The sequence below is a fragment of the Rhinoderma darwinii genome, chromosome 5 (assembly GCF_050947455.1).
Source record: "Rhinoderma darwinii isolate aRhiDar2 chromosome 5, aRhiDar2.hap1, whole genome shotgun sequence".
NCBI lineage: Eukaryota > Metazoa > Chordata > Amphibia > Anura > Rhinodermatidae > Rhinoderma > Rhinoderma darwinii.
Genome location: NC_134691.1, coordinates 160901863 through 160925724, shown reverse-complemented (window position 1 = coordinate 160925724; position 23862 = coordinate 160901863). Strand labels below are relative to the sequence as shown.

Below are 23862 nucleotides of genomic sequence, written 5' to 3'. Positions count from 1 at the left end.
TCGAAGTATTATGAGTTTGGGTATTTATGACATGAAATTGAGAGATCGTTACGATTTATTATTCCAGTCAAGGTTTTCTAGCATGGATTAACTATCCACAATCTGAGCTTGTTAACCTGGCTAGTTTTATTTGCGGTCGTAATAGTTTGAAAATATCAATTACAATGATTGAATTAGCCCAAATACATTTTCAGACCATATCTTCACCTAAATAGGCAGAGTAAATGCAGTGCTCACACCCTGAAGCAGTGCTCAGGAAGTGGGCTATTTACATTGAAATGCCTTACATTTTTCACTGGTTTTTGAAACGTTGTCACAGCACCACACAATAAGTCCCTTTGTCTTCAGCTCTCGGAGTGTGTAAGCATAGTCTTTACTGTTGCAAATTGATTTTTATTATTAATAACTTTATAGTTTATTTCTTACAAGGCTGAGTGCTACTTTCCTAGCCGGTTTAAAGGTTTTTTTGGCAGCTTTATGTGCGATAACATAAGGAAAAATACCCGGACTCCCCTTTAAAATCCCCTACCTCTCTAGCACAGTCGTTCCAGTGGTCTCACGCCGGTCTTTGTTTACCTTGCTGAAGCAATGACCTGCCATAATGTTATGTGACTGCTCCAGCCGATCACTGGCCACATCGATCAGATGGCGTACATACGGACATGCCCATTGCGGCCAGTGATTGATCAAAATGTATTAATTTATCTACACTAAAACAGTATGACCCTGCAAATAAATTTTACCCAATAGTGTCTGTCCATTGGAATGTATGAGACACCCATACATAGCAAGAAATGTCCCTGACCAATATGATAATGAGTCATCTCTTATTCTCCGTGCCTTCACTGTGTGACTTAGGCCGTGTTCATCAGCGTTGTCTTTCTGTTGAGGGGTTCCGTCAGAGGTTTCCATCGGGGGAACCCCTCAACGGAAAGGCAAACGGAAACCTTAGCTTCCGTTTGCATCACTATTGGTGACGGAAATGTTGCTAATGGTTTCCATTTGTCACCGTTGTGACAGGGTTCTGCCGTTTTTGACGGAATCGATAGCGCAGTCAAGCTAGTTTCTGATCTATCCCTTATGTTAGAGACCATGTATATCCATATAGACAGTGCACAGTTATCACACTAGTCAACAAATTCTTGTGTTTAATGTGCACAACCCTCTGTAACCAACAGCAAATGACAATTTCAAATCTAGTCAGATTTACAAAGGTGTAAGCTCTGCCTATAGAACATTCACAATTCTATGAATTCACATCTATAATGAAAAACAGTTTATGGGCCCGAAGTAGCTCCAATTTGTCCTAAACAATGAAATCAAGCTAAACCCTGAGGCAGCAGAAAGTCTTTTCAGGGACAGCGTTCATTTTAGGGTGAAAGGTAATGTCAGGGCTAGGCTCCTGTAACTGATGACTCAACAAGCTCGACCATCCCGACCACAAATCTCTCAGCCATTGCTGAAAATGTAGATACAAATCTTAATCATCTAACAGATTGTTTGAGACGCCAGTTTAGATTATAATATTAACAGTATATTTCAGGCGAGTTTCTTATGTTATATATTTATTGGACCCGTTCTACTGTGTTTGTAATTCTGCGTGAAATTAATGATTAAAAAAATATTGTTTATTATTTTTTTGACAGCAAATATTGGTTATACCATACAGTTCCGAGTACTACTAAGATGGATACATGAATAATGATCTGGATGACATTGGATGTTTGCTTTATACACATATGCACACATTGCAACCAAATATCCAAAAACAAATCGGTGTGCCATATATACATTCTGAATTTACAGATTTTAATGTGCATGTACCTCCCTTAAAATATTAACCCCTTCCCGTCGTAAACAACTTTCAGATTTTCATTTTAGTTTTTTCCTCCCCACCTTCCAGAAGCCATAACGTCTTTATTTTTCCGTCGATATAGTCCTATGAGGGCTTGATTTTTGCGGGACGAGTTGTAGTTTTTCGTAGCACCATTTATTTTGCCGTATAATGTACTAGGAAACAGGAAAAAAATTATTTGTGGGGTAGAAAATGAAAAAAACAGCGATTCCTCCATGGTTTTTTGTGCGTCGTTTTTACGGAATTCACTGTGCAATTAAAACATCATGTTAACTTTATTCTGTGGGTCAATACGATTACGCCGATACCAAATATATGTAGTTTTTCTATATTTTACTACTTTTACATGTAAAAACCTAAGTGTAAAAAAGAAAATGTATTTTGTGTCGCCAAATTCCAAGACCCACAACTTTTTTTATTTTTCCGTCGATTAAGTGGTATGAGGGCTTATTTTTTGCGGGATAAGCTGTAGTTTTTAATGATGCCATTTTGGTGTACATGCAACGGTTTGATCACTTTTTATTTCATTTTTTGTGGTAGATTAGGTGACCAAAAAATAGACATTCTGGCGTTTACAATTAAAATTTTTTTACGGCGTTCACCATGTGGGTTAAATAATGATGTATTGTAATAGTTCAGACTTTTACGGACGCAGCGATACCAATTATGTTTGTTTATTTAATTTTTTACTATGCTCTAGGGGAAAAAGTTTTTTTTTTTTAACTTTTAATTTTATTTTTTTTTACACAAAAAAAAACTTTATTTAACTCATTTTTACGTTTACTTTTTTTATTAGTCCCCCTAGGGTACTTCAACCAGCGCTTGCACGATATACTGCAATACTAATGTATAGGTGTACAAAGATGGCGGACCTGGGGGTCTTCATTAGGCCCCCAGGCAGCCATAGCAACCATCGCCCCCCGCGATTACGTTGCGGGGGGCGCGATGAGCTGTTAGAGGGGGTCGCCCTCCTCTTTCTTATGATTTAAATGCTGCGGTCGCTATTGACCGCAGCATTTAACTAGTTAAACAAGCGGGATCGCGCTCGAGCCACTCATTACTCTGAAGTGTCGCCTGTAACATAAAGCCGACACCAGCATTGTATGAAGCGGGGTCACTCCGTGAGCCCGCTCCATACTTCCCCTACCCGGCTATGACGTAACTGTATGTCATATGTCGGGAAGGGGTTAAAATAACAAATAATTTCAGTGATATTGAAAAATACTGAAAATATTAAGCTACCTGGCACAACTTCTGAAAATAAAAGTCTACGTATAGCTTTGCGTGTCAGTTCAGTAGAGGGCAGGTTGTAAGAGTAAAGTATAGATATCTCAACCTTTTGACATTCGTAAAACTCTACGCAGGTTTAGCACTTTCAACTTTTTGCCTTGAGCACATGTTTTTATTTAAGGTCGGGCATTTCATTTGTTATTGTGTTTGTTTTGTGATTTACTTCTGTTTTAAACAAAGCAAGACAATAATTTGAACCAGTTGATTCAGTAACCCGACCATAGATCTTTCTAGTGCTCCGCCGCTCTTTTTACAGTGTGTGGTTTAGGCAGAGAAAAACTAGATATCTGAACAGATTTATCTGTCGGCTCTTCACATAAATGTAGACCATGAACTGTAACCCAAGTAATTTCATTTATACTGGGGGGGGGGGGGGAATATGTTGTATCTTTGGGTTTTCAGCAATGGCTGAGAGATTTGTGGTCGGGATGGTCGAGGTTGTGGAGTAATCAGTTACAGGAGCCTAGCCCTGACATTACCTTTCACCCTAAAATGAAGACTGTCCCTGAAAAGACATTCTGTGGCCTCGGGGTTTAGCTTGATTTCATTGTTTAGGACAAATTGTAGGTACTTAGGGCCCATAAACTGTTTTTCATTATAGAGACATGGATTAGTTTGTTGGAAAAGCTAATTGCTTCAGAGATGATAATCCGACTGTTAAAAAGCAACAAAGAATTTAGCAGAAATCACACTCGTCTTAATGACTAGACTCTCCTGCTTGTTCAGTGTGGTGTCTTAAGCTGCTGTTTTGTATATATTGTATGTGTTTATGTAATGTTTAGTAGGCATGTAACATTTGTGAGTACGTTCCTTCATCCAACATTTGATTTCTACTACTATTCTAGTGTAGAAAAGCAAACTTGCCAATACGTACAGTTGTGTAGGGCACACTTTATTTTTGTTACCTCTCATTTTTGTGTCTTGATGAATTTATATTGGCTTAATATTATTTTTTTTCCCTAGTATATCCACAGTTGTATCTTCAGCGCCTATTACAAATTTACAATAGGTGCCTCTATTTTTAATACCTTTAAAGAGAATCTGTCACTAATTTAGTAATGCCCAATCACCTTGCTAATCTAATAGGCGCTGTCACACTCATAATGCTAGTGAAAATTGTGTCTCAAAAAGTTTGTTTTAAAAGTTATAAGCTTTTTTCTAAATATGCAAATGAGGGTATACAAGACAAGTGGGTGTCAATACCAGCGATTCTCCTAAGGTTCTCTGATGCTGTCTTATCAGCGTGAAGCTGCTTCACACAGTGTGAGAGACTGAGGCTGAAGGGAATGTGGGTCACTTAAAATAGCCATATCTCGGGCTGTGGACACCAGGATTGCAGTTTTAGCTGTGAAACAGGAGATATCACCAGTTGAATACATAGTCTGGAATGGAAGCTGTATACTATATGATCACACTGTGTTGCTGGGCAGGGAGGGGGGAGAAGCTGTATGCTGATTGGACAGCGTCATACAGAAACATTTCACCGTCCAGAGTGAAAAGAAAGCGTTACCTCCTATTTGGCAAGTATAGCCAAATTAGCATATTTAGAAAAATGCTCATAACTTTGCAAATAATATAAGTTTTTGAAAAAAAATCACACTGTAGTTATCAGCATCAAAGCGCCTATTCGATTAGTTAGGAGATAGGGAATTAATAAACTAGTGACAGATCCTCTTTAAAGGGTTTCTCTGCATTGGACAGTACCTATTTATTAGAAAGGTCCCTTGACCATAAGCTGATCAGTGTCCCCCGGCTGGGACTTCCATCGATCATCTGTAATCTGTGGGGAAACCTGGCAGTAAGTGTTCAGTTTCCTTGCAGCGCCACCACAAGCAAAATTAAGCATTACAAAGTGGCCATTCATATCAATGGGTTGTGTATATAATGCAGCATAGGAGAGGTCGTCCAGAGCGAGAGACACTTTTCACCTGTGCTAAGAGATGAGGACCTGGAACAGAGGACCCCCCGCTATTAACGCATAATTCCCTAGTAGTGTGTATGAAAATGTGTTTTATAAAGTGGACAATCCCTTCAATATCGAGGAGGCACTGGACAGAATTGTGGCCATCTCATGAAGAGTACCAAATGAGAGAATAAAGTACATGGGATGTCCTAACCACGGACAATGACACCATTGCATGGTGCATCAGGACAGCAGCTAAACAAATCTCACTTTTGTAGTATGCTTCAGTTAGGCTGGCCACCAAACCAGTGGTACCTCCGGTGGGCCCTATCATTGTGACAATAATAGACTCCAAAGGTCCAGTGGAAGACAACCCCACTTGGAGTTGACATTATTGATGATATGGGCTTGCAATGAGAATAACTTTTTATAAACAAAAATGCAAGAAAAAAGTGGGGCCCTATTTTTGAAGGACCTAACTTTCTAAAAAAGAAATAATAAAAAAACTACAACCAGCCCCGCTTAGACCTATCTCTCATGGTTCACTTCTACATCTACTTTCATTTATATTGCAGGACAGAAGATAGCTTAGGAATGAATACCTATCTCTGCAAAACCTGACGTCCTTGTTTTATTTTTCCCCATAGAATATAACCTTGAGAATAAGCAATGACCTTTCTGTTCTGTCTTTACACTTTTCATGGTATAATTTAAACTTGTAGGATGACTGTTGTTTTGCCTATTTGAGGCTTGAATAGACTTACAGCATATACTAGAAACCTGATCTACTTTAATAGTATGAAAGCGATTCGACTGTTTAATGTGTGCTTCTGAAACATTTTGCTTTTCTTTGCACCCACAGGACTTTCTACAAGGAGACTGCAGCAAGGCAAAGCAGAAGCTAGGCTGGGCTACAAAGGTCTCATTTGATGTAAGTATTCTATTGATACATCTCAATGGGGGGGATTTATTAACCTTTCTACGCCAGTTTTCTGGCCTAGAAATGTCGCAAAAGGGACGCTTTTGTGAAAAGAGGGCATGGCTTCCCCAAAAAAATTTACTGTAGGAAACTGGTCTAAATTACAGTCAAAATCTATTCCAATCTTGGTAAGATCCCACATAGTGTTTTAACCTTTCGGGACATTGATGCCGAGAGCAAAATTTCACCTATTCGAATGCTGCATCCTAGGGTATGTTCACACGCCTAACCAAAAATGTCTGAAAATAGAGAGCGGTTTTCAAGGGAAAACAGCTCCTGATTTTCAGCCGTTTTTTAAGCAAACTCACGTTTTTTGCAGCGGTTTTTACAGCGGCTCAAGAAGTGACATGCACTTCTTTTTCGTTTTTCAAAATGGCCACGTAACAAAACAGAACGGGACAGGACGCCGTTTTTCCCATTGAAATCAATGGGCAGATATTTGGAGGTGTTCTGCTTCCGATTTTTCCGCCGTTTACGGCCTGAAAAATGGCCAAAAATAAGCCGTGTGAACATACTCTTATAAGTGAGTTTTTTTTTCTTTTTCCATCTAGCCAAATATTGTTTTGTTTTTCTTTTTTTTTTCAGGACACATAGGACTTCTTATTGTTCCAAATTGGAGCTGATATTTTTTTCTTTTTTAGGCCTTGTATCTAAAAATTCATCCTCTAATTCCATAAATAGCGATGCTAAATATGTGTACGTTGTCTTACATATGATATCGCTATAATACTGGAAACAAAGACCCTATTTTCATTTTAAATGTATCTTTTAAAGGGGCTGCCTCACAAAAACAACCCCTGTTTTTATGCCTTATTGGGGCATATGGAAACAGAGGGGAAGGGATTCCACTCTGAGCCAGAATAAAGATTCTCTAACAAACAGCAGCTCTCTGTATGGGAATAGCTGCATGTAATACTACATTTTCCCTGCGGCAGCACTACAGGAGATATATATAGTGGACGGTAACTTCCCACTGAAAAATCAGCTCTTTGCCTGTGGTGTGAGACGCTGAACCCACAGTGATCAGCTTACCACCGTTCTGGCTCCTATCTGTAACAGGGTTGTCTTCGAGAGACAGACTTTTTAACTGTACATGCGGCCTCTGGGTATTTATCATCCAGGTATAAAAATTGTTTAGATAAAGGTGCAAATGGGGTCGGGCTACGACACAAATTAGTGGGCAACGATTTTCTTTATGTGTGGTACATTTTGTGTGATACGAATGGGTATTGCCCGAGAACCTGACTCGTATGTGAAATGCGCTCGTATCAACGCAGGATGTCTACTGGTGGTATGTATGGGTTTGAAGAGGTGCTTGCTTACGTTTTGATTTCTAGTATTATGGCTTACTAAGATGGCTGAATTTTTATTTTTTTTATATAATGTATTCTGTACTATATGGTAATATAGTATGTTATAAAAGTATTAGCACACTATAGGTTCTTAGATTATTTATAAGCTCTATTGTCCTCATCCATTGTATTTATTGTATACCTCAGAAAAAACACAACGTGACTTTATCTGCGAAGGACAGTAATAGAGATCTAAAGTTGTGGGTATAGCTTAGCCAAAGAAGCTCGAGCTTACAACACACATCCAGATAAAAACTGGATGCAATGCAGAGGTTTGCATTTTGTGCCAAGTAAACAGAACAGTAGCCACTACCTTTTTTATACAGGGTTCAGGGAAGAGCCTGCCACAATAGCCAGTTTATTTCAAATTATAGTGTTCCCTTTTCTGCACTATATATATTTTATAAAACCCTGGCCTAGTTTCTTATAGCAATCTATCACAGCACAACTTTTTTCCAGAGCAGTTAAAAAGTGAAAATTAAAGGGGTTGTCCACGACCGGACAACTGATTACCTATCCACAGGATAGGCCATCGGTATATGATCGGTGCAGGTCCGACACCCGGACCCCGCGCCGATCAGCTGCTCTGGCTGCCTTCGGGCATCGGATGTTTTGAGCAGTATGCAGTAGTTGGAGCCGGAAGCAGATTGCTCCTGTCATAAAATAGCCGCCGAGCTAGTATATGATTGTTGCGGATGTCGGACCTGCACGGATCATGTACTGATGACCTATCTCTACTGACTGCTGTTATGCTGGATGTAATGAAAAGTTATATTCGTCCCTCACAGCCCTGTTCAAAGAAGACCTTTTCGCCTCTCCTGAATTGTCTATCTTAGTAAATACTTGTATTCCCAATAAAACAACAAATCTGAAGCATCTTTTCTTATAACTCTGCGTTGTGCTGTTTCCTCTGTTAGGGCACGTTCAGATGTGGCAGAATTTTTCCGCTGCAATTGTTGGTTCAGGTTCAGGGCAATTACGCAACGAATCTGCACCAACATTTGCATATTTGACAGGTAATTGAGACGTTGCAGAAAACACAGCGGACTTGCCACAGATTTCAGTTTTTGCATTTCAAAGGCTGAAATACGCTGTGAAATTCCGCTTCTTCTCCGCAACAGACTGAAAATTCCGTTCCGCAGCGGAGTTTTCCGCAACGTCTGCATGAAGATAACTAAAAACGTGTGGAAATCAATGGATAAACTGCCTGCAAAGGATTTCCACTGCGGACTGTCCGCAGCGGAATTCCACAGCAATTCCGCCACGTCTGAACATGCCCTAACTCCTCCTACAAATTTATGAATAAATTGACAATTGGGTGTTACCATTACCTTGTGGAAGGATCGTGTCACTACAGTCTCACATTCTCAGCACTGATTGGACCCCAAACTGGTAACACCCAGTTGTCAAGTTATTCATACATTTCAAGGAGGACTAGCGCTTCCATTCTATATACATTATAGAAAGCATCTGGAAGAGTGCTGTGATTTCCAGGCCATAAGGGAATGGACACACTAATTTTGTTGTAGTTGTTTCAAGTTTGCATGACCTCTATTCTGAAATCTGATTTATGTCATTTTCTTGTTATTCTAATTCATAATAATAGTCAGTCATCATAAAAATGTTTACTTTCTATCCATTATATCTTTGTCTATAGTGAGATATATGACAAAAAAAAGTGACATTTCCCAACTCTGTTTCCACATACACTACGCCCTATATTAAAACTAGCTAACACGGATTTATTTCATTGCAGGAATTGGTAAAAGAGATGGTAGAAGCAGATATTATTCTGATGAAAACCAACCCCAATGCCTGAAGCAGCGCGGCCTACTAAACCCTTCAAAATCAAGAAGGACAACTTGTTAAATTACTCCATCCGATTACTCCTTATATACAGATATATCTGATCACTCCTTATATACAGATATATATATATTTTAAATTATATTTGTTTTCTGATTTATTCACCTGTGTGTGTATAATTGGTGCACAGCGTTTGCCGTCATTTACATTTGTCCTTTTTTTTAATTACACTTTGTTGGGGATTTTGCTTTGTTACGTTTTCTTTGTTACTGTTGGGTTTCTTTTGCTTATTCTGTGCTGATATATTATGAAGGAATTTCTCGATGATTGTTCTAGACTCAAAATGCATCTTGTTTTTTCCACATTTGTTCTTTCTTAATAAATTTATTTGTAAAAAAAAATTACTAAAGACTAATTATTGCTATCATGTCCATATTAGTAAACCAGAAAAATGTCACTAATAAAAAAATTAAAAAATGTGCCGTGTGATCAGCTCAAGTACAGGTTTATGGTTGTATTTAGGTTTACCTAGGTATACACATGAAATGGCTCATAAAACAATTGCCTAATATATAATATATTGATGATCTCGTTGCCATTTTGCTTTTCAAAAATACAAATCAAATTTCAGTGTACAGATCCTAATGGATTTGCAGCTCATTGAAAATCAATGTACGGCCCAATATTAAATAATTAAACTGATAGAACATAAGTGTAAGGGACTTTCTACATAAAATGCGTTTTAAGCAGCGATACAATGTTGTCCTTTGAAGTAACATAATCAAACATAATAATTTATGTGAGTGTAGGAAAAAAATCTCAACAGGGCTTTATTTTTTAGACTTTGTTAGACTTTGTTAGACTTTGTGTGCACTGGCAGCTTGAATAAGGGAACTCTGGCAATGTTTCTCAGCTATAGCTGAGCTCTTATTTCAAGGTGATGGGAAAATGGCTTCATAAAAATATTTGAACTAAAGTCCATTAGATTGTCAAAACTGTTATTATTTTTTATTATTATTCTTAGAAGTTTTTTTTATTATTATTATAATTATTATCATCATTCGTAGCAGTAAAAATATAGTCCGATATAAACTTTCATTAAAATTAACTTTTATTAAGCAAAATACGCCAGAATTCTTGTACAAATTGCACCAAAAATGTGACTACATACCGTGCGCCAAATTTATTGCACCTTTATAGATGGATTTGAAAGTGTCTAGAAAAAGGAGCGCGACTAACGGGAGTCCTAAAATGAGCCAGATTTGTTAATGCCGTGCAATTTTTTTGGGCCGCTAAATACTTATGTAAAGTATGCTAGCCATGAGGTGGCATACGAAAAAGAAAAGTGTCTAGCAAGATGCTTCAAATTTATCATACTGCATATGCCACGGTTATAAATTTGGCGCAGTTTTTGCCTGCTTGGTCTAGGTATATACTGTCAAACTTCAAGAAAGTATTAATAAAGTTCCCTCATAAGTAATCCTTTGCACAATGCCCAAAACCCATGATTTCATAGACACCACAATAATGGCTGGAGCTCCTGCAAACTATAGAATTTATTCCAGAAATCATTCTGTGCAGGAAGCAGAGAGTGCAGGTAAATTAACCATATATAGATATACGTGTTTACCTGTAATTTACTAAGAATTCATGAAGACACATATATTACATAATAAAGTCTTTAATGTGACTCATTTTAAGGACAATTTGCTTCCACTTTTTGTGACCGCAAACATGTCCTGTAGATTTTCCACACTTAAAGGTATACTAATGTCACACCAAATTTTTTTATTTTTTTTCAATTATACCTCGCACGGAAAAATTTGTATAATACAGAATTGTATTGCTTTCGTCTAAACCAGACATGCATAATGTGCAGCAGGAGGGACAATTAGAATGTGCATGTCCACGTGTAATATTGCGTCTTTATGCTTAGCTGCGACCCATCAGAAGGGTAAAAAAAAACAAAAGCACTAGAGCCACATGGTTACATATGTGTATACAGCTCTAGCCAGTGCATAGTGCCAGGATCGCAGAGAAGACCGGCATTATAGGGAAACCGTGTTCTGTTTTCCTGTAAAAACTTTTTTTTTGGTCCGGTATTTCGTCTGAATGGGGGCAAAATCATTATGTATGAACCCAGCTTGACACTGGACCAAACACTAGGCTATTGTGTTGTGTTATGGCTACTACACCGTTATTGCCTTGTAAGTGAACTTTCTCCCCTCTCTGGGGCTTGTGCAAACATTTTCCTAAAAACAGGCATGGATGACGGCAAATGGGCCAATGGTGGAAAACCCCATATATCCTGCTATACCAAGCTAGGAAATGAAGGTATTAAAGGCATAAGATGTTATATAAGGCTAAGTTCACATCTCGTTTTTACTGTACATCTGCCGTGCACATTTTGACATGAAAAAGCAGTGTCAAAACGTGTACCACAGCGTGCACATTGATTTCTATGGTCAGGACGAACGCCCTAATGGTGTAGTTTGTGCATACGTTTTGTGTGCTTACGTTATATTCTTTTTATTACCCATGTCCTGAAAAGCGTAGTCTACTACGCCTTTCAGTACTTTTCCAAAACGTATACCACACGTATACATTTTTATTTGTATTGAAGTCCATAGCGACATATGGACGACGAATGCAATCTTAAACCCTACGTTTGCATACGTAAATCGTATACATTTTTGCCACCATATATGGGAAATCTTGACTTTACAAAGTTTAATTTAGGTCAAGAACAAAAAAAAGTATAAGTTTTTTAAAAATCAGAACGGCCACAAACGTATAAAAACGCACAGGACGTATACTACAAAAAGCGTAAGCGTATGTTACAAATGCATACGTTTTTGTAACTTTAAAATCGTATACGTCGTATACTGCAAACGTGTGCACAAAACGGGATGTGAACTTTAAGGAAAGCCCTATTAGAAGGGTAGTTATTATGCAATACAATATATAAAAAATTAGATCTCTGATAAATCTATGATACTAAAAATATCTGATCCTTCAGATGCACACAGTGGAATTCTGCAGCCGCCGTTTTTTACATTTGTTTCTATACATTTTTAGAAAACTTCGGTCAGACGTTGCGGAAAATAACTGTGCGGAATTTAGGCTGCGGTGCAGAATTTTCCCTCCGCAGCATGCACATTACATTGCGGGGTAGCAGCGGAATTTCACTGCGGATTTCAGCCTTTGCAATGCAAAAACTGAAATCTGTGGCAAGTCCGCTGTGTTTTCTGCAACGTGTGAATTACCTGCCAAATATGCAAATGTTGCTGCAAATTCGCAAATAATCTGCAGCAGCTGAAAAAATTCTGCCACGTCTGAACATGGCCTTACACTATTTCCCAGGATTTTAACGGTTTTCCATGAGAAAAATCATTCATATTCTGACAAATATCTATTTATAAATGGTCCTTTCCTGGTGATCATTCCAATTGTAAAAGAAATTGGACTGCTCATCATATCTGGGGATCTTAAAGTCTATGGCCAGCTTTACAAATATATTTTTGACCTTCCGACTTTCAATCTACTGACCCCACAGCTCATGTGTCGGTTGTCATATAAGAAACAATATAGTAAATATGTCAGAAAGCCGTGACCTACACCATTGACAAATGACACTGTTGATACAAGACCAGAGTGACACTGATGGATTCTTAGGGTTACCCATGGATCTTCAGCCCATATAAAGCGACAACTTCCATCATATTCTACCTTTCCAGCTATTCACTTTCAACTTCTACTAAGGACTTATGCTGACCATAGACTTAAAGATTATTAGTAATGATAATTGTTATCCCTTTGGTACTAAAAAAAACAGTTGGTTCTGTCTGATAAAATCCGTCACATTGCTGAAAATATCTATTCATCTGTGCCGCTTTTCTGACTAGCATTCCAATTGCAAAAAAATTACAGAAAAATTATTGTATTGTGAACATTTTTTTTTTTAGATCTTTAGTTATGCTTTAATGTACATTTCAGTAATGCAAGTAAATAGCACAAAAGCCTCCTTTGAGAATGTGGTGAAGTGTAAGAAGTGTATAGGGAGGTTTGAAGTTGTAACCTAGTAAAGAATTGGTGACAAAAAGCTCCTCTATATCCAGGCCCTGCACCTTCAGAATAGGGCCATTCATATTCCTTTCCTGTTTCTCCTTTCTATAATTAGGCACAGGATCCTGAGGCAGCTGAAAAGATGGCAGAAGTAGAAAGACTATACCTACAAAGCTGTAAAGTTAGTAAATGTTGATCAAGACGTCTTTGCCAAGGCGCCCGGGTTATGCAGAGGTCATTAAGCCCAAACTGCACTAAAGGATCTTCCATCAAGTTTCCCCTCTTTAAATCCCATCATATTTTTTCTTAACTTAAATAGGTCAGGCACTAGAAGAAACACAGTAAATGTGTTGTATATTTGCCTAGATTCAAAGATGTTAATGTAGTCCTTTTAGAACAAGTTTTATAGGGTTAAAGAAGAGGGGGAAAAGCACAAAGTATTGAGTGTTTTCTTTGGCACATGACATATAGGATTCCTGGTTCAACATTACTGAATAATTCAGAGCAAAGGATGGACAGACACTTGTAAGAGACAAAATAGGCATTAGTCACATGATGAGTGATTAAGTAAAGTGATTTATTTTCTACATAAAGTTTATTATAATTGCAGTCATTTTCAAAAGTCATTTCAGTCATGTTATGGAGGAATCTGCCCACCACAAGAGTATAGATTACAGCTCTAGAAATGCACTGGGCTGAATGGAATTATTTTGTCCGTTGTGTGGCTTTTTTCATGTGCTACACTCATTTACATTTTAATATATTAAGAATATATTTCATTATGTCTCAAGGACGTGGAGATATTATTTTAAAAATAACAAAAAAAAATTATATATATATATATATATATATATATATATATATATATATATATATATACGCAGCTCCCCAGGGCTTGGACCCACACGCTGCCTGTGCTGCTGGACTTTGGATTGTGTGTGTATGTATGTATGTATATATATATATATATATATATATATCATATCTGTGTGTACATATCATGCATGTGTGTGTGTGCATATATATGTGTGTATATATATATATATATATATATATATCGATCTCTATCAATCATGTGTGTGCATATATATATATATATATATATCTCTCGTGTGTGTGTGTGTATATATATATATATATATATATATAATATTACCCAGTTACTTTTCACAACAATCCCTTTATAAATTGCAGGCAATTCATGAAAGTACAATAAAGTTGGGACTATTTTTTTCATTGGCTTCCTAGTCTGGGCACAGTATTAATTAATTATGACATCCAAGACTTTGAGTAATTTAGCCAAGGAGGGAATATTTTTTGCTAGAATGAGTGTTTTTGTAATGTGTGCGTGTAGTGTGGGGGCTGCCTGCGCTGGAGAAGAGAGGGCTCTTTGTATGGCACTGATGATGGAGGAGAAGAAGAAGGGAGCCTTCCAGAGGTGTTCAGTGGAAAGTCTGGGCCTGGCCTGCGATGTGGAACACCTGGCCTCTGAAGAGTGTGTCCTTAGAGGACACCTTGCTGAAAGTGTTGGAGGACCTGGGTCAGCAGTGGTTTGCTGTTAATGGGAAGCAGATGAGTGTGGACCTGTAGATCCTGCCCTCACAGCCATACAGCACCCCTGCCCTGTATCCCTGGCTACAGGTGCGCACAGTCTGGTTTTTATACGGTCTCTGAGCACCTAGATACCTCGCTACGCCTCCCCGCATGCTATTCTAGAGTTGCTGCGGCATAGAAGTCGCACTCCAGGACTGTGCGCCAATACTCTAATTATATTCCCGTGCCCAGTGGACGCTAATGTGCCGTGCAGCATCTGGATGACTTGTGGGCATACTTGCTCTGGTCCCTGGCATGTTTATACCAGCACTATATACTTGTCTCTCTGTTAAACAAACCCGCTACATGGTGCAGTCAGCCTCATAGAATAACACAAGGAGCGCTCACTAAATATTTACTAGTACAATACATATTATTGTGTATTCCTGCCGCCCGGCTCGGGACATGATCGTTTATCACGTAATATGACGCGTGAACGGCGCAGAGTCCACATTACTACATGCAGAAATAAGAACAACGTGGTCGGCAATCATCATGATTGTAATATATGTATAATCATAATAATAGGGATCGCTTGTAATATTTGTATAATCATAATAATAGCTTGTAATATATGTATAATCATAATAATAGGGATCGCTTGTAATATTTCTATAATAATAATAGGGATCGCTTGTAATATTTGTATAATCATAATAGGGATCGCTTGTAATATATGTATAATCATAATAATAGGGATCGCTTGTAATATTTCTATAATCATAATAATAGGGATCGCTTGTAATATTTGTATAATCATAATAATAGGGATCGCTTGTAATATTTCTATAATCATAATAATAGAGATCGCTTGTAATATTTGTATAATCATAATAATAGGGATCGCTTACTCCCCTCTACACATACAGAGCAGCCTTGTGGTATGCAGCAACATACAAGTATGTCCAATGATAGACAGAAGAAATAACAGAAAAACATCTTTGGTGGGGAGAACTCTCAGCACCTCCACTGATCATAAATAATTGCCACTGACAAGAAGAGCTGAAGACTGGCAAATAATAGTTGCCTGTATGGGGGGTGTTAAGTATGTACAGGGATGAGGGGCTGGGCACTGTCATCCAGGCAGGCAGGGAAGGTGTTCTCCATGTGGCTGTGATGTTACCTTGTATGACATCCTGGAGCTGTGTAGTAGTGAGATGTTCTTGTACAGGTTTAGTGGAGGAGAACAAGAGTTATTAGCAGCTAATGTATCTGCAGGCGATCTCTCCTCCTCCACCTCTCATAACTTGTCAGTGCAGGAGGCTGCGGAGAGGGCACAATATAGTGCAGCAATAATTCATACTCTGCATTACTACATACCTGCATCTTCATCACTCAGCTCACGGAGGACACACGAGGCAGCTACAAAAATATACGCGCAGCATTATTATGTAACATGTATAGCTGTATGCGTGTCACATATATATATATGTGTGTGTGTGTGTGTGTGTGTGTGTATGTGTGTGTGTATATATATATATATATATATAGATATACACACACACATATACATGTATGTACACACACACACACTATACTGCTACATGCAGTAGATCGATGAATGCCTTTATCTAGAAAAGATGATTCTGTATTTCTGCCGGTAATGTATTTCCAGGCGCCTGCACTTGGTAACAGGTTACTTTGACCACAGAGGCTATGACACGGTGCCTCTAATACAGAACTTTAGGCTGAGATCGCTCATACAGTCATGGAGGGGACGGATCCCCCATACAGAACTGCTCATTGGCGGATGAACGCTCTATAGTCAAAACAATAATCAAGTGGAGGGGATGAAAATGAGATCCCAGCAATAGTCAGATCCTGGTTCTGGCACCCCATGCTACCATCCCTTGCCCTAGCCATAGGCCTCTCATCCATCATAGTGTGTGCCGGCATTTGAGCACTGGCGATTATTATAGGAGAAGTGATGATTTGTTATAAAGGCACAGCAGAGCGTAATAATACAATAATATGAGGTGCTGTATGACTGGGGCGACACACAATGGCTGCTCTGTGCTGCTCTAGTCCCTTCTACACTCATACAGTAAATGTACTGCTGCCCCTGCACAGCTCCTGAGAGAGCAGCCATGTCATTAGGAAAGATCCAGCGCGTATCAATTAGCGATGGAGGATGCGGGTTCATCGCACTGATGATACATTCCCATCCGCAGGCCTTGTACAGTGCATGTGACACAATCATCGGTACACGTAGGCACAATGTATACACAGCACATTTCCTATACAATCTACATAAAGTTCATCTTTACTCACTACACTAGGTATCGACAAACTATAATATTATTTGTGATATATCTATGTCTATCTTTATTATATATATATATATATATATATATATATATATATATATATATATATATATATATATATATATTACACTAATAGTATATTATACCATTTTATAACATAGCGCAGTAAAATAATCGTCCGTTTGTATTATACTAAATCCATTAACATATACACATATCTTCTGTGGTATATTCTGAATAAAAGCACATAATTAAATGGGTTTTAGTGTTACCTTGACATACCTAGTCATATGTAACCGAAATCTTGGCGTCCGAGCTCTGTACATTAAAAGATAAGTGATAACGATACAGAGATGATTATACAATGTAAGGACGCTTAAAGTGAGTGCTGCTCTGGAGCTGCACACACAATTAACGTGTCCTAATTCCCAGGACTGGGTTCCCTCAGCTCAGACGTGTACTGCTATAGTAGTGCTGCATGTACACTGTGACATCCTCTCCCCTGTGTGACCCCCGTCCCCCTCTTTAGTCTCTCCTAGGCCTGAAAAATGATTCCCAGTCTGTGATTGAGTTTTATTCCTTCCTGAGCAGACCTGCTTTTATTACATAGAGCCCATCAATCTTGGCCTAACGCGACATTTGTTTATAGCTCTGGAATGAAATGAATGGCTTTATGAGTCTGATCATAATTACATCTAGAGGCCTACACTCGTCTACACACATACACCACATAAGCAAACGGTATTACCAACAGACAGCAACAAAAGCTAGCACTGTAGAAACTATCTATCTATCTATCTATCTATCTATCTATCTATCTATCTATCTATCTATCTATCTATCTATCTATCTATCTATCTATCTATCTATCTATCTCATATCTATCTATCTATCTATCTATCTCATATCTATCTATCTATCTATCTATCTATCTATCTATCTATCTATCTATCTATCTATCTATCTATCTATCTATCTATCTATCTATCATCTCGCCTATTTTTCTATTTCTTATTAAGGTGTGCATATAACAGTTTATTTGTCTGTCAGTCTATTTATGTCTCATTCTGCATATATAATATCTATCCATTCTCCTATATATCTATCATTCAATTAATTTATCAATTAATTTACCAATCTCTGGAATACATATCAATCGCTTTATTGTCTAATTCTAAATTTATTTAATAGGTATCGAATATGTATTTGTGAATGTATTCATCTATGTACAACCTATCTCCTATCCTCCCATTAGTCCATTAATCTAGTCTATCTGTCTAAATATCTATCTAAATATCTATCGAATGTCAATCTAAAGTATCTATTTATTTAAAAATATATCTGTGGATTATCTGTCTATATTTATACATCCGTAATGCGATTGAATTCATACAGCTAAATATATTGAAATAATATATAATGAGTGATTAAATAAAAAAGTACAAAAATGCTCAGAATAGTTGTACGTCACCGTCAGACTGTCTATAATTATGAGTTGTGTTAAAATGCAGCTAATAAGTGTAGAAATATTTTAGCTACAATAATAAACCTATTTGACATATGTGTAGGACGCCTGGCGAGCCTGTGCCAGACAATTGAGTCTTAAAATGCTCTGCATGGATCAAATCTGGCTTGAAATCTAGACAAGTTATTTACTTGATTAGTATACAGTGCCCTAGATACCACTAATAAGACATGCCCACATCAAATGCCCTGCATACTTGTCTGTCTCCCATACCTGTACTACTGGAGATCGAAAGATAGATAGATAGATATCAAGACATTTAGATATTAGATAGATAAACATCAAGACATAAAGAAATATGATAAATTGATAGATAAAAATATATAGATAATATACATAAATATAGTAGATCGATAGATTTTAGGAAGCTGGAAAGAGATAAAATATAGATGAGATCACACACACACACACACACACACACACACACACACACACACACACACACACACACACACACACACACACACACACACACACACACACACACACACACACACCTATGTATTGTCTGTCAGTTTATACTATCTATCTATCTATCTATCTATCTATCTATCTATCTATCTATCTATCTATCTATCTCTCTCTCTCTCTCTCTCTCTCTCTCTCTCTCTCTCTCTCTGTCTGTCTGTCTGTCTGTCTGTCTGTCTGTCTGTCTGTCTATCTATCTATCTATCTATCTATCTATCTATCTATCTATCTAATCTATCTATCTCTTTAAATATTATCTAGCTGAGTGGCTAGCTTCAGGAATACAGCACTGAATGGGGCACATATTGTCCCCTGATGAACTGGTCTCCATCCTGGAATAAAAAAATGACAAGGCTGTGGAGAAGTTCTTGTTCCCCGCAGGGTGATGTGGCCGCAGAGTTCTAGCAGACATTTGTATGAGATCAGTGGGAATAGGGTGTACAGCTTCTCGGGCACCAGTTGTGTTTACTGAGGAGCAGGTCTTCCCCACAACACTGAGCTCAGGGTATCGTTGTCTTGTGTAATAATAGTCACCCGATTATAGGTGCCCGCATGCATCGAATGCCCAGTGCCGGCCAGCCAGCGCTCCGTGTTATTTGCTTTAGAATTAGTCATGCTCCTCGCATGTTTGTCTTGACTATTTGTGGACGATGAACGCTACAGGACACCACAAAAACACAACACATGCCAGCCATGACCCTACACACAGAACATTACACAGTGTTACGCGTCATACAGAGACACTAATCTCATATATAATATCATATACAGGGCTTTACCTATCCATGTACTTGTGTGTATCATGTGCCTATATTAAACTAGTGTATAGAGCGTGTAAATGTAAAGGGGACACTGGTAAAATATTCTATATACTCCACGGAGTAAACGCAAATAAATAAAATCTTGGGGCTCTCGCAATTATTTCTTAATTCGTTTTAAAGGTATTGTTACTATTATAATAAATTACATTATTATTATAATTAATATTACTATTATTATCAATTAGATTTATCATCACTATTATTACTGATAAGGATATCAAAATAAATGGCAGAATTATTATTATTAATAATAATAATAATAATAATAATAATAATAATAATAATAATAATACATAGGTGTTCATGAGTAATCTGTGCCTCCAATTTAAGTAAAAAGCGAATTATGTTAATGCTGAACATGAGCCAGTCTGTAGTCATTTGTGCCAATCTAGAAACACCTACTGTAGGTAACAGCTGGAAAGCCTGAGATGACTGCACTGAAATCCGTAGGGATCCTCGCTCTTTTTACCATCAGCCCATTTTGTCTTTTGAAAACATTTCAAGATAACTGTGATAATATTTATGTCTTATTGTTATGGTTATTTTATATGTATCATTTGTACTTTACTAGTGGCCGCCCTGTTGTTTCTAAATACACAACACTAAAACTAGATTATTGACGTTATTCCGTTATTTTAATTCAAGTGGACGGGGATAGATAGATAGATAGATAGATAGATAGATAGATAGATAGATAGATAGATAGATAGATAGATAGACAGACAGACAGACAGACAGGCAGACAGACAGGCAGACAGACAGACAGACAGACAGATAGATAATGACATAATTAGTAGATAGATAGATAGATAGATAGATAGATAGATAGATAGATAGATAGATAGATAGATAGATAGATAGATAGACATTAGATAGATAGATAGATAGATAGATAGATAGATAGATAGATAGATAGATAGATAGATAGATAGATCGATCGATCGATCGATAGATAGATAGATAGATAGATAATGACATAATTAGTAGACAGATAGACCGATAGATAGATAGATAGATAGATAGATAGATAGATAGATAGATAGATAGATAGATAGATAGATAGATAGATAGATAATGACATAATTAGTAGATAGATAGATAGATAGATAGATAGATAGATAGATAGATAGATAGATAGATAGATAGATAATGACATAATTAGTAGATAGATAGATAGATAGATAGATAGATAGATAGATAGATAGATAGATAGATAGATAGATAGATATGAGGAGGATAGATAGATAGATAGATAGATAGATAGATAGATAGATAGATAGATAGATAGATAGATAGATAGATAGATAGATAGATAGACAGATAGATAGATAGATAGATAGATAGATAGATAGATAGATAGATAGATAGATAGATAGTGACATAATTAGTAGATAGATAGATAGATAGATAGATAGATAGATAGATAGATAGATAGATAGATAGATAGTGACATAATTAGTAGATAGATAGATAGATAGATAGATAGATAGATAGATAGATAGATAGATAGATAGATAGATAGATAGATAGATAGATTAATAAAACGATAGATACATACATTTATAGGTAGACGATATTTTATAATTAGATGTTACCTAAATAAATAAGTAAATTGATATTTTATGATTATGTAAACCCCCTGTGTGAGACAGGAGCCTCCTGTTCACAATTACAAATGTACTTATGATTAGATAGATAAATAGATACAACCTATAGTCAGCATCATCATTTTAACGAGAGGGGCATCGTAATTGACGCCCCGGCCCGTGGACATACTGTACTCAGCTGCAACTAATCACAAAAAGACCGCAGAACTCCAAGTAATGGTCAAAACGTGTGGTGTTTATTCACCAGAGCATGTGCCATGCACCTTGGCACATGCCATGCCATGTATCACATGCTTTGGTGAATTAACAGCACACGTTTTTTCTTTTTGTGATTGTTATAGACGTTTTGTGATTAGATCAATAGATGATCTATATTTCATGAACAGATAGATAGATAGATAGATAGATAGATAGATAGATAGATAGATAGATAGATAGATAGATAGATAGATAGATATGAGATAGATAGATAGATAGATAGATAGATAGATAGATAGATAGATAGATAGATAGATAGATAGATAGATATGAGATAGATAGATAGATAGATATGAGATAGATAGATATGAGATAGATAGATAGATAGATAGATAGATAGATAGATAGATAGATAGATAGATAGATAGATAGATAGATAGATAGATAGATATGAGATAGATAGATAGATATATAGATAGATAGATAGATAGATAGATAGATAGATAGATAGATAGATAGATAGATAGATAGATAGATAGATAGGTAGATAGATAGATAGATAGATAGATAGATAGATAGGTAGATAGATAGATAGATAGATAGATAGATAGATAGATAGATAGATAGATAGATAGATAGATATGAGATAGATAGATAGATATATAGATAGATAGATAGATAGATAGATAGATAGATAGATAGATAGATAGATAGATAGGTAGATAGATAGATATGAGATAGATAGATAGATAGATAGATAGATAGATAGATAGATAGATAGATAGATAGATTAATAATTAGTCGTAAACAAATCCTGGACATTGATTCTTTTGGAGAACTATCAACACAGAAATATTGACAACTAAATATGTCAAGCATCCTGACCACCAAGGAGGCTTGCAATCGTGAGGGGACAAAAACAGAAAACTACATTTGACCTTCTCAAACTATTTACCTGAATCCAGAAATGCATGATTTTTTTTGTTATTATAGTACTGGTTTTATTAAAGTACAGAGTTGCTTCAGTACTGAGAAGGGAAATGTGGCTGGAAATGCTTCACTTTGTGTAATGCACTGCAGTGCTGGGTCACTAAACTTATCCTTTCATTAATGGTACGAAAATGGGATGTTTTGCTGAAATGAAATAAATGATCTTGAATGTATTAGCACTAAAACGAAACTGTGACAAGGAGAGATAATAATGAGCCTTAAGTGGCTCCTTCTAGATAAGGGCCTGATAATTCCCTGTGTTATGCATGCGAGGCCTAGATATCTGCAATCAACTAATCAGCTCTCAAATACTGATTGACAGGACGATCACCAGCAGCTAATGAATTGACTGCATTTCCTGATTTATCAGGGGGGAGGGCTGAACACTGCCCCAGGATCCTACTTTGTAAATTATGGTAGGATCCTACCTGACGAGGAGCGGGCAAAATGATGTTATCGTGGAAAAGCAGCACATATGTATTAGCAGCACCTCCACTACTATTACTCTAAGCACTTAGTTTTCTAACAAGAGAAACTCTGACTTCTGATTTATACCCTCCACTATCGCGTAATCCTTGTTGTGCTCAAATATTAGGTATTATATACACATATACATATATATTTTATATATATATGTATATATATATATATATCTATGTATATATATATAAATATATATCTATGTGTATATATATATATATATATTTATGTATATATATATAAAAGGAAATTGAAGGAAATTAGTATAGACAATACATAGCAATAATTATATTCTCAATTAATTTAAAATATTTATACATGTAATAGAAAATTATTTATTTATATAGTTTATATTATTTTCCTTAAATCTCCTTTGGATATATATATTTATGTCTACATTACCTACAATTGTATATATAAATCTACTGCAAATATTTTTATTTTCAATTACAATACCTAATAACTAAAAAATAATGTACATGTACAACCGTTTTGGAGCCAGCTAAGTTTAGGAGTATCATTTGGCACAATGGGCTAGTTGACATAAAGATATCACGCCATGCCCTGCTGCCCATTCTATTAATTACTTTTCATTATTGGGAGAATAATAGGTAAACTTTACAAAGTAGCAGACGTTGTTATCGTTCAAATAGAATGGTCATT

At 36.7% G+C, this 23862-nt stretch overlaps 1 protein-coding gene across 5 annotated transcripts in view; it reads left to right on the top strand.

Annotated features, from left to right (window-relative positions):
* The window catches only part of GMDS (GDP-mannose 4,6-dehydratase), a 507671-nt gene extending 498118 nt beyond the window's left edge, over positions 1-9553 (top strand). For all 5 annotated transcript variants that reach the window (XM_075828476.1, XM_075828478.1, XM_075828474.1 and 2 more), the window contains 2 exons: positions 5911-5979; positions 9136-9553. In XM_075828476.1, the coding sequence (XP_075684591.1) occupies positions 5911-5979; positions 9136-9198 (132 nt within the window). In that variant the 3' untranslated portion in view covers positions 9199-9553. The remainder of the gene's footprint in view (positions 1-5910; positions 5980-9135) is intronic.
* Positions 9554-23862: the final 14309 nt, after the last annotated feature.